Source organism: Marmota marmota, unplaced genomic scaffold (assembly GCF_001458135.2).
Source record: "Marmota marmota marmota unplaced genomic scaffold, marMar, whole genome shotgun sequence".
Classification (NCBI taxonomy): Eukaryota; Metazoa; Chordata; class Mammalia; order Rodentia; family Sciuridae; genus Marmota; species Marmota marmota.
The window spans coordinates 21,216,548-21,233,057 of record NW_026000005.1 but is presented as its reverse complement, the minus strand read 5'-3'; the positions used below and the strand labels follow the sequence as shown (position 1 = coordinate 21,233,057).

At 40.2% G+C, this 16,510-nt stretch overlaps 1 protein-coding gene across 1 annotated transcript in view; it reads left to right on the top strand.

Moving 5' to 3' along the window:
- Nucleotides 1–3,563: 3,563 nt before the first annotated feature.
- Nucleotides 3,564–16,510, top strand: part of Mpp4 (MAGUK p55 scaffold protein 4) — a 44,653-nt gene continuing 31,706 nt past the window's right edge. Inside the window, exons 1-7 of the mRNA XM_048808319.1 lie at nucleotides 3,564–5,249; nucleotides 6,018–6,139; nucleotides 8,519–8,596; nucleotides 11,418–11,498; nucleotides 12,637–12,768; nucleotides 13,436–13,517; nucleotides 15,336–15,421. Of these exons, the coding sequence (XP_048664276.1) occupies nucleotides 5,174–5,249; nucleotides 6,018–6,139; nucleotides 8,519–8,596; nucleotides 11,418–11,498; nucleotides 12,637–12,768; nucleotides 13,436–13,517; nucleotides 15,336–15,421 (657 nt within the window). The 5' untranslated portion in view covers nucleotides 3,564–5,173. The remainder of the gene's footprint in view (nucleotides 5,250–6,017; nucleotides 6,140–8,518; nucleotides 8,597–11,417; nucleotides 11,499–12,636; nucleotides 12,769–13,435; nucleotides 13,518–15,335; nucleotides 15,422–16,510) is intronic.

The window sequence follows — 16,510 nt, the reverse complement described above, 5'->3', positions numbered from 1 at the left end:
GCTCACAGCACCTCTTGGCTGCAGGTATCTGTGATTTGCTCACTTTTCAACAAGGAGTGTATGATTTGCTCAATTCTGGAGCTGGTATCCCATCCTAAAACCCCTCCTGTAGTCCCAACGCATTTTCTGACTACAGCTGCCAGAGGTGTTTCCTAGCTGGGTTAGGCATTGGTCGTTCTCAAAAATAAAAAAGTTAGTTGAAAATGAAAACTGCATAAAAATTAAGTGCTTTTGATAAACCATTCTGTGCTCAAAACACAAATGTCTTAAGTTCCCAGCTTGTATTTCCCTCTGCAGTGGAGAGATGAAGAAAACTATGTGTTTAATTGGGATAACAGGGCTGGAAAACCTTTTAATAATTGCCATTTGCTCTTCACCCTTTCTCATGTTCTTTGTGTGATATCTTTGTCAAAGTGCTCTTTCCACTGACTATATCCTGTAATATAAATTTTCAAATACCAGAAATACAGTTGACCTCTATCTGTGGATAACATCGTGGAGTCGGCCATGGGTGGAAAATATTCATGAAAAAACATTGCATCTGTACTGAACATGTACAGACTTTGTTTTTCCTTGTCGTTATTTCCTAAACAATACAGTATAATAACCTCATGGCATTTGTGTTGTGTTGGATACTGTAAGAAACCTAGAGATGATTTACAGTAGTGCATAGGTTATGTGCAAGTACTGTGCTGTCTTATAAAAGGAACTTGAGCATCTGCAAACTTGCATATCAGCAGGCAGCCCCGGAACCAATGCCCCCATGGATATTGCTGGGTTCCCTACTGTAGCTCCTATCTGAGAATCAAGCATGGGCTGGCTAATTGTTAAATTCAGAACAGAGTCTTGACAGAACAGACCAGAAGGAGCTGTTTTTGATGGTGCTCTCTCTTTATTACTGGCAGAAGAGTCCCATTGTTTTCCCACCAGAACATGAGAAAATAAGGCTAATGGGGTTAGTTTACTCCAAGTGCCTACAGGGTTTTTGCTTTTGTTTTTTTCATTAAAATAAAAAATGCCACCTTCTGTTGTAGATTGTTATCCTGAAATAGTTAACAAAAATTGTGTGTGTGAGTGTTAACTTGTGACAATGTAAGAAAATACTAGGTAAAGGTTGAAAATTATAAATTAGATGTTTAGACTAAGGAATATTTTAAGATTTGTGGCAGAGGAAGCTTATGAGTTCATGGTTAGGCTAGGTTAGGTCTGTGTGTGGATTAAATCAAAGAGGATGTGCAGAGGTTTTATTTAGAGCAGTCAGGTGACTTTGGCAGCTAATAGCCCATAGTATTTTCCACTCAAGGTTTTGTCTGCATAGGAGCAACCTTGCATGTTCAGTCTTACAGGTAAGATACTGCAAATAATCCTCAGTTACCAGAGATACCTCCTATAACTGTCTAGCATGTCTGTTCATTTTTAATAGCTAAAATATCATTCTGGATAATCTAATTCAAATAGTTGAATTTCAGAGCAACTCAAATATGGAGAATTATATGACTTTGGAAGAAGAAGTTCTGCTTTGAGAAACCATTTCTTTAAATATGGAATAATGGGCTGTCATGGAGTTTGAGTAAAACTGAGCATTTATCCCAGTCCTATACAATAGCATTAGACTCTGGAAGCCAGTCGTTATCATAGGGACCATTTCTCATTAAGTCTTCAAGTGTTTTTTTTTTTTTTTTTCAGTGTTTGTCAGCTAAAAAGCATTATTTTAAAGACAGGATAAAAGGGGTAGTAGGTTGGATCATTGAATAGTAGTTAGTGCACTTTAGAAAGCTAATAGAAATAATTCTAAAATAATATTTAAGACAAATGCCTTAGGAGTCAGCGACAGTACTGCAGCTTCTAAATCCATGACAAGAGAACTGGTTATTCATGTGTTACTTAATCACCCAGAATTGCATGTGGCTGGGTCTACTGTTGCTTTTTTAAAGTCAGTGTCCTTATCTGGAAATAAAAGTGTTGTATTTTATTTTCTCTAAGATGCCCATTGCCCCAGTTTTGAAGTCTGATAGGACAAAAGGTTAAGGTCAGTATATCCAGGCACTTGCCTTGTCAGCTGTTGCCTCATACATTCATATCAGAAATCAGTCTCCAGTGCCCTTGTCTACTGAATGAGTAGGCTTCATTCAGTGTGTTATCATTTAGGCATTAAATATGGAAGAAATGTGGTCCATCTTATGTGCAAACAACATTGGCTTATTTAATCTGTGCTGTTTTACCAAGGATAGTGATTTGTGGGACATGCTAGGCTAACAGGTTTTAAGAGGTTGCCTGGTATCAGCCCCATCTGTCTGCTCTGACTTTTGCCTATCTGGCAGGCCCTCCCTTTCCAATATACCTACTCAGGATTTTTGGGAAAAAAAAAAAAAAAAAGCAGAACACAGGAAAAGACCCAGTTTAACCTGGCTGGGCTGGATCTAGAGTGGAGTGGGCAAAGGAAAGGCACAACAATGTCAGGTTTTGGTGAAATCTAGTAAAATACTTCAGTGTGACTGGAAAAGAATGTGTATGGGAAAGCAGCTGAAAATTCTGTGCAAATTTCTGAGCCGTTCTCACTGCTGTAGAATTTAGAGACAATGTAATAATGATCTTTTTATCTTTTAGACAGATTTCCTGCTCAACCCCATAATTGATTTAGTGTCTAGACAGTGGTTTGCAGCCCAATCAGATTCAATACCCCAGTCTTAAACAACTAATTTTAAATGCTGCTGCTTCCTTTTTAAAAAATATTTATTCTTAAGTTTTAGATGGACACAATATCTTTATTTTACATTTATATGGTGCTGAGGATCGAACCTAGTGCCTCTTGCATGCTAGGTGAGCGCTCTACCACTAAGCCACAAACCCAGCCCCTTAAATGCTTCTTTTAAAAAATCCTAATTTATTCTTTTTTATGCTACTATAAGAAATGTTATCATTGCCCTACCCACATATATCACCTCGGTGCTTTCCATTCTGGTGTACTCTGGGCCAACTGCTAGCACCTATCCTTGCTATCTGAAAGTCTACCTGGAGCAGGCTGGAAAGGCCAGAAGAAATGCTCTCAGGAATGGCCCTTAACCAAGGACCTGCAGCAACATTGGTATTTAAATACCTCCATTCCTGTGTTCCTTCTTACCCCATGGGATTACCATCCAATTGCCACTCACAGTATTTACTCGCTTGATCACACTTTTAATGACTTTTCTTCCCTGACTTTATACCCTACTCCTCTATGGGTATTTCCTGGGGTCCCTTTATAAATAAATTATCTACCCTATAGTCCTTGCTCATTGATCTAAGAGAACTCAACCAACATACCTACTCATGAGTTTTGAAAAAAAATTGCATATAATTCCCTAATAATAATTAAAAGGATAGTTGATCAAGCTGGGAATGGTGGAACAGACCTGTAATCCCAGCAACTCTGGAGGCTGAGGCAGGAAGATCACAAATTCAAAGCCAGCCTCAGCAAATTAGTGAGCCCTAAGTAACTCACCGAGACACTGTCTCAAAATAAATAAAACGGGTTGGGAATAGCTCAGTGGTTAAGTGTTCCTGGGTTCAATCCCAGTACTCTTCCACCAAAAAAAAAAAAAAAAAAAAGAATTGATCATAAGACATTGTATATTTCAATATGTAAATATGTGACTTCTCTACATTAAAAGTTAAAAGAAACTTACAAAAAACTTTACACAAAAATCTCCTCAAGGGATTTGGCAGTTTTGAATACAGGCACAGATGCAGCCTGATACTGATAGGCTGTAGTGATTTCCTGGGTACCACATGCAGCATTACCATTAGTGACATGATTTTCTGAATTGGTGGACAGCTTGGTAAAGTTTAAAGCAAAACCAAGTAAATTCATTCCTCAATTACGGTGGTACCACTCTATCCAATGAATGTGCAAAATCTTTTGTACTTACATGTAATAAAAAGTTGGGTGCTAGATTCAGATAATTATAGTTTTTTTGTTTTTTCCAGTGGGACACTTGAAAATTCCATGTGGCTTAAGATGATTCCCTGTTATGGAGGGCAATTTCTAAGAAATTTTCTTGAAGAGCAGTGTGCATGTTCCCTCTGCCCTTGTTTTTCTAATCCTTTCCAGTCCTGCTGGCTGAAATGTAGACAAGATGGCTGGAGTTTCAGCCACCATGTTGGAGCCTGTAGATGAGAACAATGTCACACCTAGGGTGGGGATTGGGAGCTGGAAGTAGCCTGTTCCCTAAGGACTTTGTGGAGTTAGACTGCCCTGCCAATCCTGGATTGTCTCTGCCTCTGAACTTATTTTGTGCTTCTCTTTCTCAAAATTAAACCCACCTAAAGCAATATGGAAAATAAGCATTTTAAGTAAGTTGTTAAAGACTAGTATTGAATCTGATAGGGCTCTCTAGAATTTAGATAGATCGTGGGGTTGAGTCAGGAAGGTTATAGGAAAAAAAATCATTATCATGTTGTTTGTAAATTCTAAGAGTCTGCCTCAGCAGCAATCTATCACACATGGATTCAGTTAAGTCTTCTAACAGCAATTGTACAATTGTGACTAGTTTTTATTATTTTTTTTATGAAGAACTGTAAGGTGCAAAATAAGAAGCAGGGCACATACAAGCAGTCAGGCCAGGGGAGACCCTTTTGAGCTTTGAAAGATAGGTAAAATTAATGAGGCAAATCAGTGGAAGATAAATATAACATTGTAACTTGCTTTTAAAAAGCAGAGGGATAGTGGGAGTACTTTTTGAAATAGTAGTTTTCTCTTTCCCACTGCTGGTGATGGTTAATTTGCTATGGGGCAAGACTAGGTTTTATTTACTTATTTATTAGTAATTTTTTCTTTGTTCTTTTTAGATATCCATGAAAGAAGAGTGTATTCTGATGTATTATACATATATGGAGTATAACTTATTCTAATTAGGATCTCATTCTTGTGGTTGTACGTGATGTGGAGTTAACTGTTCATGTATTCATATATGAACATAGGAAAGTTATGTCCAATTCATTCCACTGTCTTTAAGACTGCATTTTATTTGATGTGTACCCCAGTGTGTAGCACAATGCCTAGCGTGCTTTATAAATGCTGTTGAAAATATATTTCTGCAGGCTGAGTGTGTGGCCAGTGTGATTGCATGAACTCTGAGTTGTTTATGATCTGCTTCCTAGGTCCCACCTCCCTTTGGAAGCTCTGGCAGGGAGGATGATACAGTCAGACAAAGGAGGAGATCCTCCAGACAGGGACAGGAAGCTCTCTACTGCAACCCAGCCACGGAATGGTACATGTCACCAAGGTCCCCTTGAAACCAGAAAGAATGGTATCACTCTAGATACGCAATCTAGGCATGGAATGAAATTCTAACACATTTACTGTCACCCCAACCAGGGACTTGCTATACACTTTTGATCATCCTACTACAACTGCTAGTGACAGATTGGAAACAGTTTTCAAGGCAGAAAGGAAAGAAAACTGACAGTAGATTCAGACCTCCCTACCTCCCCCATTCCCACAATGCTTTATGTAAAACTGAGAATTGCACGACTTGTTCACATTCAAAATATCACTTAAAAAAAGAATTTTTATAAATATACTTGTGGGGGGGAAAATCAAGCATTCACTGAAACCTACTTAATCCTTTTACCCAGCAGACTATTGAAATTTGTATTAAAATCCTATTGTGAGTTAAATGTTTTTCAGTATAACACTTTCCATAAGAATTTTCAGAAAGGATAAAAACAAATGACTCCATATTTGGATGTGAGAAAGAGGATCCAGGAAACAGTTAGATAATTTTGGATAAACCACAGGCTAGTAAGATGGAGGAGGGGGAAGCTCTTATGATATCTTACTTCTGAATATTATGATCTGTTTCATCTAAGATTAGCCACAACCCTGTAAGAAATCCAGCATATTCTCATTTAGCCACAAAGAAACTGGTCTCCAGATGGTCATGGGACTTTCTGAAGTTGGCCAGTTGCCTTTCATATATACAGCAGCTTTTCTGACCTTTCCCACCCCATCAGTCTCTGTCCTCTCCCTTTTCTAGGCCTCTCCCAAATCCTGAGGCATGTGCTGCAGGAGCTGAGCCTGTTCTACAGCCGAGATGTGAACGGAGTGTGCCTTCTGTATGATCTCCTGCACTCCCCGTGGCTGCGGGCCCTGCTAAAGGTGAGCACTCTGTGGCTTGCAGCTCTTTGCTAACTGGCTGGTTAAAAACTACTCCCTTAGTCCATTCAGGCTCTGTAACAAAATGCCACAGACTGGATAGCTTATAAACAGCAAACCTATTTATGATAGATTTGGAAACTGGGAAGTCTAAGATCAAAGGCGCTGGCAGATTTCATGTCCCATGAAGACCCACTTTTTGATTCACAGAAGGCCATCTTTTTACTGTGACCTCATATGGTGGAAGAGGTGAGGGATCTCCCCAGCCTCTTTTATGAGGATGCTAATCCCATTCTTGAGGGTGCAGCCCTCATGACCTCATCCTCTCCCAAGGGCACCACCTCCTAATAGCATCATCCTGGGGTGAAGATTGCAACCTACGAATTTGGGGCCGGGGGCCACTTTCAGACCATAGCAGCTGTTTACCCAGTGGTATTACTTGTTACCTGGCAGGAAATTTCAACATGGAAAAAGTTCTTAGAAGGCCATCCTCAGAGAAGACCCACACACACCTCTTAGCTTTGAAAGGAATTGACATAGGTGGAAAAGAAAAGAGCAGCTCCTTTCTTTTCTACCCCTGAGTTACTCAGCTTTGTGCCACTGTGACAAGATACCTGAGAGGAATCAGCTTAAAGGAGGAATTATTTATTTTGGCTCATTTCAGAGGTTTCAGTCCATAGTCACTTGGCTCTGTTGCTTCTGGGCTTGTGGGGAGGCAGAACATTGTGGATGAATCCACTGTTGGGGTTGGAGCCCTTGTGATCCAGTCTCCTCTGCCTGTTGACACTACTGCCCTGGGGACCAAGCCTTCAGCACATGAGCTGAAGATCAAGTCATAACAGATCCAAGTCATAACAACCTGTAATTCTTTTTGTTGCAGAGAGCCCTAGAATCACAAAGTTGCCACAATGGCTATCAGCAGCATCTTATCAGCAATTCTATAATTATTATAATCATTTGTTCTTGAGGCCAATCCTGGAAAAAAAATACACACACACACACATGCATAATAATTGTTTAAATATATATATATATATATCTTTAAAAAATTATTCTTCTTTGTTAAAATCAGGAAATAAGACATCCATGTTCTGTTTGGGTATCTTAACATTTTCTCATCCCTAGGTTTCTTCTTCTTTTTTAGGGTTGGGGGGGGTTCCAGAGATTGAACCTAGGGGCACTCAACCACCGAGCAATATCCCCAGCCTTTTTTTTTTTTTTTTTTTTTCAATTCTTTTAGGTTTCTCTTTTAATTTGATTAAAACTTCATGCATTATGCAATAATCAATACTACTATAATTTTGTTTTTCTGAACAAATCTTATTATTAAGAAAAATCTTGAAGTCATTTTTGTGTGGGTGTTTCTCTTAAGTGTGGGTTGTGGTCCGTCTTAGAATGCGTGCTAATATTATGTTGTTTAAGACTTAAAAAGGCAACGTCTTAAACATGAACACTTGGCTTGTTCCAAAGCACTTGGTGTCTATCGGACCTCCCTACCCAAAAGAGGGGAGTTTTTGTTTCCTCATGGACATTGTCCTTGCTCCCCACTAGCAGGCTGTTTGTGCTTTGTGCTCTTGCATTGATCCATCAACTTGGATCATTTCCAGGTACACTGATTGCTGGTCCCTAGGGAAAGTTCAAGCAGCAGTAACACCACAGACTTGGTAGAAAAGACTGGACTAAGCTGGCCCCTTGGGCCTTGCTTCTCTATCTATAAGAAAAGCTTAATTCCTGAAATAAAATTAAGGACTGCACTGTGGAGCTAGGGTTTAGTATACTCAGCCTGATCCTACATCCTGGTTCAGAAAAAAATTCCTAGGGACCCACAGAGATGTGATTGGAATTTTTATAAATAAAGTTGTATTGGAAAATTAAGGGAGGGATGTGAAACAGACAACCCTAAAGATCAGAGCAGAGGACAGATAAGTATAGTGTTCCTGGTGGGTCTCTTCTTCAGGACATGGGTTGGCCCAAAGCCACACGGTTTCCCTGTGCAGAGATCTTCATGGGTCTCTATTCTCACAGAGTCCCTTCCTTGAGACATCCCTGTGTGCATCATCTACCAATCCCTATTGGTCTCAGCACTGGAAAATTTATTCAGTGTAAAAAGGGTCAAGTTTGGCTGTTTTTTTTTTTTTCAATAAAATTTCTTGGAAATTCAGTGACTCATGGCAGCCAATAATTAAGTCACTGAACCCAGGACTTGAGTTCATTTCTCTTTTGCAATTAGAGACACACCTTATTAAAGGCCAACTCACATCCTGCTATTCAGCTGCTTGGACAGTTTCCCAGGTTGTTTCTTCCCTTTGAGAGTCTTAAATCCAGAATGTTAATAGTCATGTATGTTATTAACATCAATTCTCCACCCTCACCCATCTGCAGGTTTATGACTGCCTCCAAGAATTTAAAGAAAAGAAACTAGTTCCCGCCACACCCCATGCACAGAAGTTATCCTGTGAGGTAAGGGGATTTCACTCCAGAGCTCTGACTTTTCCTCTAGTGCTTTAAATTTTTTTTTTTTTTTAGATGTTGATGGGCCTTTATTTTGTTCATTTATTTATATACAGTGCTCAGAATCAAATCCAGATGCTCTACCACTGAGCTACAACCCCAGCCCTTCCTCTAGTGCTTTTTTAAGTGAATTAAAGATCTACTGGAAAAGTTTGAGAGATGATCATGCATCTTAATAAGTGGGGTTTTTTTTTTTTTTGGAACAGAGATTGAATCCAGTGGCATTTAACCACTGAACCACATCCCTCTGCCCTTTTTATTTTTATTTATGTTTTTAAAACCTTTTTAAATTTATTTTTTTTCAAATTATTGATAGATCTTTATTTTATTTACTTATTTATATGTGGTGCTGAGAATCGAACCCAGTGCCTCACACATACCAGGCAAGTGCGTTATTATTGAGCCCCAGCCCCAGCCCCCACCCATCACCCTTTTTAATATTTCATTAGAGACAGGGTTTTGCTGAGTTGCTCAGGGTCTTGCTATTTGCTGAGGTTGGCTTTGAACTCATGATCCTCTTGCCTCAGCCTTCCAAGTCGCTGGGATTACAGGCATATGCCACTGTGCCTGGCTTTAATAAATGTTTTTAATTGAACTTTTTTATAGTTATACGTGACAGTAGAATTCATTTTGATAAAATTACACATGCATAAATTATATCTTATTCTAATTAGGACCCTATTCTTGAGGATGTACACAATGGTGGGATTCACTTAGGTTTTTTCATTTCACCGTCTTTCCTATTCCTATCCCCTCTCCTTTTTAACTGAGTTTTAATGAAGGAAATTATCTGGATATTTCCCCAAATTAAACACCCCTACATTTTTAGCATGTATCCATCATTTCTCTCTTTCCCCCTAAACTTTAAACTCAATTTACCTCATATAAATGGAATAATATTACACTAACGATTCTCCAATTTCTCTCTCTAACCTGGACCCTTTCTCTGAACTACAGTCTCAACTACCCAACTGTCTCCTCCCCATATGATGAGGCTGTTTAATGTGCACTTCAACCTTAAAGTGTCCTTAACTGAACTCCTGCTCACTCCGCCTCCTCACTCCTCTTATAGCCTTCTCTATCTCAGTTAATGACATCTCTGTTCTTCAGTGCTCAGGCCAAAATCTGCAGGGTCATCTTTGACTCTCTCTTTCTTTCAAACTCATACTCAGTCTGCTGGCAAATTCTATCAGCTCCACTTTCAAAAAACATCCGGAATCTCATCACCCCTGTGCCACCTAATATAAGCTGTGATAACTGCAGTATAGCTTCCTACCTATTTCCCTGGCTCTACCCTTGCCCCCTGTAGCCTGTTCCCCACACAGCAGCCCTTTGGTTGCTCTTGAATCACCTCTTTAATTTCCTCTTTAATCACCTCTCTGCTCAAATTCTCATGACTTCCCATCTCAAATGCCAAAGTTCTTACATAGCTGAATATAATTGAGCTGCCATGGGCTCTTTGACTCTTACTATTCTCCACCTGCTCGCTCTGCTCCAGCCATATTCGCCCCTTGTGGAGGTTTGAATTTGAATCAGACACTTGCTTTTCCCTGTGCCAGTCATGCTTTGGTCCATCTACCATGATTTGCTCACTCATCTCCACTCAAACACCACTTCTCAGTGACTCTTTTCCTGATAATCTTCCTAAATCTGCATGCCCTCCTCCTAGCATCTCCTAGCCAATTTCCCTGGTTTATTTTTGTTCTTAACTCTTCTCATCACCAAACAAAATTATTTATTTTACACATGTATTTGTGTGTGTGTGTGTGTGTATGTGTGTGTTTGGGGGGGAGGAGAGACCATTTCTCCTCACTAGTATATAAACTCCATGAGAATGGGGATTTTTGTCCACCTCTTTACCACTATTTTCACATCACCTAAAACGGTACCCATTACACAGTAGGTGTTCAAAAATATTTGTGGAATGGATAAATAAGTGAAATCCCTGTTATTATTATTTATTGTCCAAATTATATTAAAATATATAGAAAAAAATTTAAAAACTATACTTTCAATTCCAATAATTGACAACTCAAATTGTCCTCATTTCTAAACAAAAAAATACACTCATGATATTTCATTCAGTTGTAGTCCTACTGAAAGGGGATAAAGTTTTGTAAGCCGCTTGTTTTCATTTGTCTGTATGTACAATGTCTGAACTGCCAAAGATTCATGGGGCTGACTAAAGTCTTGAAAGAGCTTGTGTCCTCTAAAAGCAGTTCTGCATTTAAACTGCAGCAAGGTATCAGAGTCAATTTTGTTTAGCATTTTTATATTACAACAAACATGAAAATTACTAATCAAATAATTTACCCTGAAATATAAATTATTATTCCCATTTTCTGTTTGAAGAGTGGAGAACCCATTGGGTTGAACTTCCCAAGTTCTTCTGTTCACCCTAAATGCAGCTTCATCTGCCCTTGAAGCATTGACATTGGCAAACAGTGACTTTAGAACCACTAGAGGGCTCTTGTCTTGGTCCACGTGCTATTAGAAAATCCATATGTTCTTCCTCCAGTGCTATAATGTACCAGGCCTGGGATTGGGGTTTAGATCCACCTCCAATTTTGAATTACCTGCTCTAGTGAAGTTTAATGACTAAGGAAGGGCTGCTAGGCCCTGATTTTAAAGATGAAAAAGGAGGCTCTAATAACAGCTTTTCTTAGGTCAATTTCATGTTAGTCAGTGTAGCTATTATCTAGACTGGGTGGAATTGACTAGATGGTGAAAGTTTTTAAGAATTTATAACTTGTGCTTTTCCATGAGCCAGGTAATGGAGCTGTTACGAGATGTCCCTAATTCTCCTGAGGTCCAGGAGCTGAGAAAGCTCCTCCAGGCTCCACACTATAAGGCAAGTACTTGCTAAAATAGATAAGGTATGACAACTGGCACACAGACAAAGCTGGAAAGAATGAGTACATGGAGTAGAAAACGTGCTCTCTGAATGGATGTTCTGTTACTGTATATGAGTGACCAACAGATTATACTTGAAGATGTGGGATTCAGTATTGTCAATCATGGAGCCAGGCCTGTTGTATTTATGACGAGGCTTCCAGAATTTTCCATGGTGTCTTGTTTCCCCTACAAAACAATCATCCCTGGAAAATTCTAAGGGGAAATCAGGGGAGCTTCTAGCTAACATCCCCTCTTTCTTCCCAACTTGAAAATAATTTAAATTTTGGATATAGTGTGTGAAGGTATTTGGAATATACAGTGTTATGATGTTTAACCCCTGTGAGTTGCTATATGAAGAACATTTGATTGCATAAAAGAAATCTTCTCTTAGGATTTATGGATTTTGAGATCATTTTATCAATACATTGGAACTTTAAGAGAAGGACTGAATTTAGAGTCATGGAATTCAGGGTTCACAAGATAACTGGTTATCACATATCTTCAACACCACAGCCTATATGGACAACTTTCCTTTGAGTTCTAACTACAGCATGTCCAGTGTCAGGCAGGCTGAAGAATGACAATAGCCTCCCCACCTGGTCAGTTGAAAGTTTGAATGGCCATTAGAAGGAACTCTCATCACACCGTAAAACAAGAACTAATTTTCCTATTCTGTTCCACATGGGCCCTTGGGTGTTACTGATAAGTTGAACTAGCTAGATGTTTTGATTACTGTCTTCATTCTGCCTTCATTATACAAAATATTATAGAAATTGTTTTGTAGGCCAAAACTTCATAGGAGCACTTTGGATTACTTGGGCTTCCCAGAAATCAGAATATTATGGAATAACACATTTTAGCAAAAATGGGGGAATATTCAACATTGCTTAACCCCTCTGTGGCTTGTTTCCTTATCTTTAAATAGAAGGCAGTAAGTGATCCTGCCTCACAGGGTTACCATGAAGACTGACATTGCTTAGAACTATGCCTGGCACGTGTGTGTTGGTGTACGTCTCGTGTGGTGCAGTCATCATCTTCTAGATGCATCCTGACCCATGAGTGACATTTGTTCACTTTTTCTTCCCTGTTCCCAGGCCTTGCTCAGTGCCCATGACACGGTAGCTCAGAAAGATTTTGAGCCCCTTCTTCCCCCACTGCCTGACAATATCCCTGAGAGCGAGGAAGCCATGAGGATTGTTTGCTTGGTGAAAAACCAGCAGCCCCTGGTAAGGAAGTCATGACATCTTTTCCTTAAGGATTATTCCAGAGTTATTTTGGGCAATACAACCTCACTCTGGGTCATACACAGGTGACAGTGATGGTACAGTGAGCTGTCTGATTTTTGTCTGTGATTTTAAACACATGACATGTTATAAAGTGTTTGTTATAGAATGATTTCTGCTTAGCATTTTTTTCCTTTTAGAAAAGTAAGACAAGTCTTACAAGACTTATTTTGTGAGAAATCAGAAATATATATTTTTTATTTTATTGTTTGGTTTTCTGATGTGCTTATATTTCACTCAGTTCCAATGCACTTGCCTAAATTTTATCCTTTATTAATGGGAAACCAAGTAAGGCATTAATTTGATGTTCTAGGAGCAGTCTTTGCATTTGGGTTGTTATCATGGGAACTTTCTTTATCTTTGGAAGGATCTAAATATTCTTTTATATTTGTACGATTGTAAGGCGACGTCACGGGGCCAAGGTCGAATGGTCTGTCCTTTGCTGATAGCCTGGTATCACTGGCAGGCTACCGGACACTGTGTGGCCCCTCTCTCACTGGTTGGTATACATACCCTTGTCTGAAAGGCCAGAGCTGCATTGATTGAAGGAAGCCACCAGGAAAGTGGCCATGTGAGGTAAAAGAGGGACCCCGTTTTATTTTCTCTCTAGGGAGCTACAATCAAGCGCCACGAGATGACAGGAGACATCCTGGTGGCCAGGGTCATCCATGGCGGGCTGGTGGAGAGGAGTGGTAAGCAAGAGCATCAGGGTTCTAGTGTGACTGGAACTACTCAAAAGCCTTGATTTTGTGGTCTCTTTTCCAAGGAACCCTCTCTCCTTTTGTAATTTCCATGGTTTCATGAGAGTAACAAAGAAAGAAAGATCAGATAGATAGTCCAGGGAAGTCTCGCTTCCCTTCTTCACAGAGTCCCTCCCATTCTAGGCACCATATAAAAGCTCTCTCACTTTACATTCTCATGGTAGCCTAACATTACCATGCCATTTTATAGAAGAAGAGACAGAGGGTCACAGAGATGAAGTCACTAGCTTGATCAAGGTTATACAGTTTGAGTCAGGATTCGAGTACCTGAGTTCATAGTCCCCACTTTTTGACCCTTCTGCTTTCAAAAAGACATAGTAGCTCTTTTCCATCTTGAAATGCCTTTGGTTTGCTCTTTCTACCAGTTAAGCACATTTTCCTCCTTTCACTAATGTGCTTCTGATATGAGTGTCTCTTCACCGGCTGCCTCAGGTTCTGGCCCCAGGGTTCCCATGTGGTTCACACCCCAACATCCTTCTGGCAAATACTTAGGAGTTCCCAGTTGCTAAGTCCCTTGGGACCCCCTTTTCATCCTCAGGCTTGTTTTTCCTGCTGCATCACATTTGCCATGGACACCTTTCTTGACATCTTGTTACCTTGGTGTCTTTTCTGTGAGGTCATCCTGCTTTTTGCTCATTTCCCTCACAGCTTCTCCTCCATTTTACTTCCATTTTACCTCATATTTCTCAAGGTTTAATCCTTTTTTCCTTTTTTTTTTGTACTGGGGATTGAACCCAGGGATGCTTAACCACTGAGCCACAACCCCAGCCCTTTTTATTTTTCATCCTGAGACAAGGACTCACTAAGTTGCTTAGGGCCTCACTAAGTTGCTGAGGCTGGCCTTGAACCTTCAATCATCCTGTCTTAGCCTCCCAAGCTGCTGGGATTACAGCCATGTGCAACCATGCCTGGCTCCTTTTTTTTAAGAAAAAAGTATTTATTTTTTAGTTGTAGGTGGACACACAATATCTTTATTTCATTTTTTTTTAATGTGGTGCTGAGGTTTGAACCCAGTGCCTCACATGTGTTAGGCTAGCATTCTACCACCAAGCCATAACCCTACCCCTCCTTTAAAAAAAATTAATACATAATAACTATATTAAGAAGGTACAGTGTGATAACTCAATTCATGTACACATGTGTATTGATCAGATTGGGGTAATTCGCATTTCCATCTTCTTAAAGGTTTATCATGTCTTTGTATTGGAAAACTTTGAACTCCTCTTTTCTAGTCTTTTATAAAATGTACAATAAATTGTGAAATATCATCACCCTACTGTGCTGTAGAACATTGGAGCTGCTTCCCTCTACGTAGCTATGTTTGGGTACCTGTTGTCTAACCTTCGTCTGTATCTGCTCTCCCCTGTCCTTCCTAACCTCTAGGGGTAAGGTATAATCTTGAACCCCCCCAAATTTCTCCACATTTTCTCTTCTGAAAATACCCTCAAACACACACCTCTTCCTTTTATCATTTATTCACGACCCCAACATCTTTAATTTTAGTGCTACTTCTTACAATGTTCTCCTTCCATTTTATATCAGATTAGCAGAAAGAAAAATATCACCCTTTGCATTGGAAAAGAGGTGGATGGCATGCTCACAGATCTCTGTGGTGGTATAGGTTGGAATAAACGGTTTATTTAGAATGTTTAGAGGATGCTTGGGCTAGTGAGTTTGCTTATAGCTTTAGAAATGGTGACCTCATTTTTTCCTTTTTTTGGTACGTTTTCTTTGTTTCTGTTTGCCTAGGGTTGTTATATGCTGGAGACAAACTGGTGGAAGTGAACGGAGTCTCAGTTGAGGGACTGGACCCTGAGCAAGTGATCCATATTCTGGTAACTGTCTTCTCTTTGTCTTTTTGTTCATGGCTTAGTGAAGAGCTGAGGCACTGGGCCCATCGAGCCTGTGGTGTGTGCATTGTAATGTGGGGACTTGGGTTCCTCTCCGCGGCCTCCAGTCTCCAGGCCGCAAATCTTATCTGTTGCCATGTAGTTCACTGACCTTCCTCCTTTACCCCCCAGAAATTCTGACCCTGGCTGGGAAATGTTCCTACCCAAGCTGCTCCTTAGGGGATGATCAGTTCCCCAGTTCAGGTTTCTTGTCACCTGTTTCTCCATTGGAAACTGAGCGTGGGTGGGCAAAGTGAAGCTTTGGAGGAGAGTTTGAGCCTAAGCAAACCACTGCTTGCTCCTCCCATCCCCGCTTTTTTTTCAATGCTGCGGATTGAACCCAGGGACTTGCACAGGATAGACAAGCACTCTACCACTGAGCTGCAACCCCCATCCCTCCCCTAACACATTTATGCAGCTGAAATCTGCTTAACCTCTTTCTCCAGGGCAGCTTTGAGGGGAGAAAGAAGTCACCATGGGACAGAAGATAGGGAGGAGGACATCCTTGTGTGGCCCCACCCCTCTTCCTTGGTGTTTGAAGTTGAGGATTCATAGTCTGATTCTATGAGACTTTGGTCTCTCTTGTTTCCATTCCCACCTCTTAGCCTGAATTATAGTCCAGCATTAACTAGCCAAAGCAGCATAGCTCCATCAATCTCCCCAATGCATACCCCAACTTTGGGGCCTGCGATTTGTCATTATATATTATATAGACAAATGATTCTCAAACTGGGTGCCTGGGAGAACTTGAGCCTTTCACAGTGATGGCTTAGAGACTGAGAGGAGGAAAGATGAAAAGGACATGGCCTCAACTTTCTGTGCGGCATGTAAGGTGCTGCAAAGGGAGTTTGAAGTATTGTAAATCACAGACATGAGGACAGAAAGTCAGACAGGGCCTGTGAGAAGGAAACCTTACAGAGTAGGGTGTTTCTGTCAGCAGTAATATGGAGGGGCCCTGGAAGAGGGTGTGGATTTTAGCAACCTGTGACTCTAGAGCCCTGCAGCAGGGCAGACACAGAACAATTCTGATTCCTA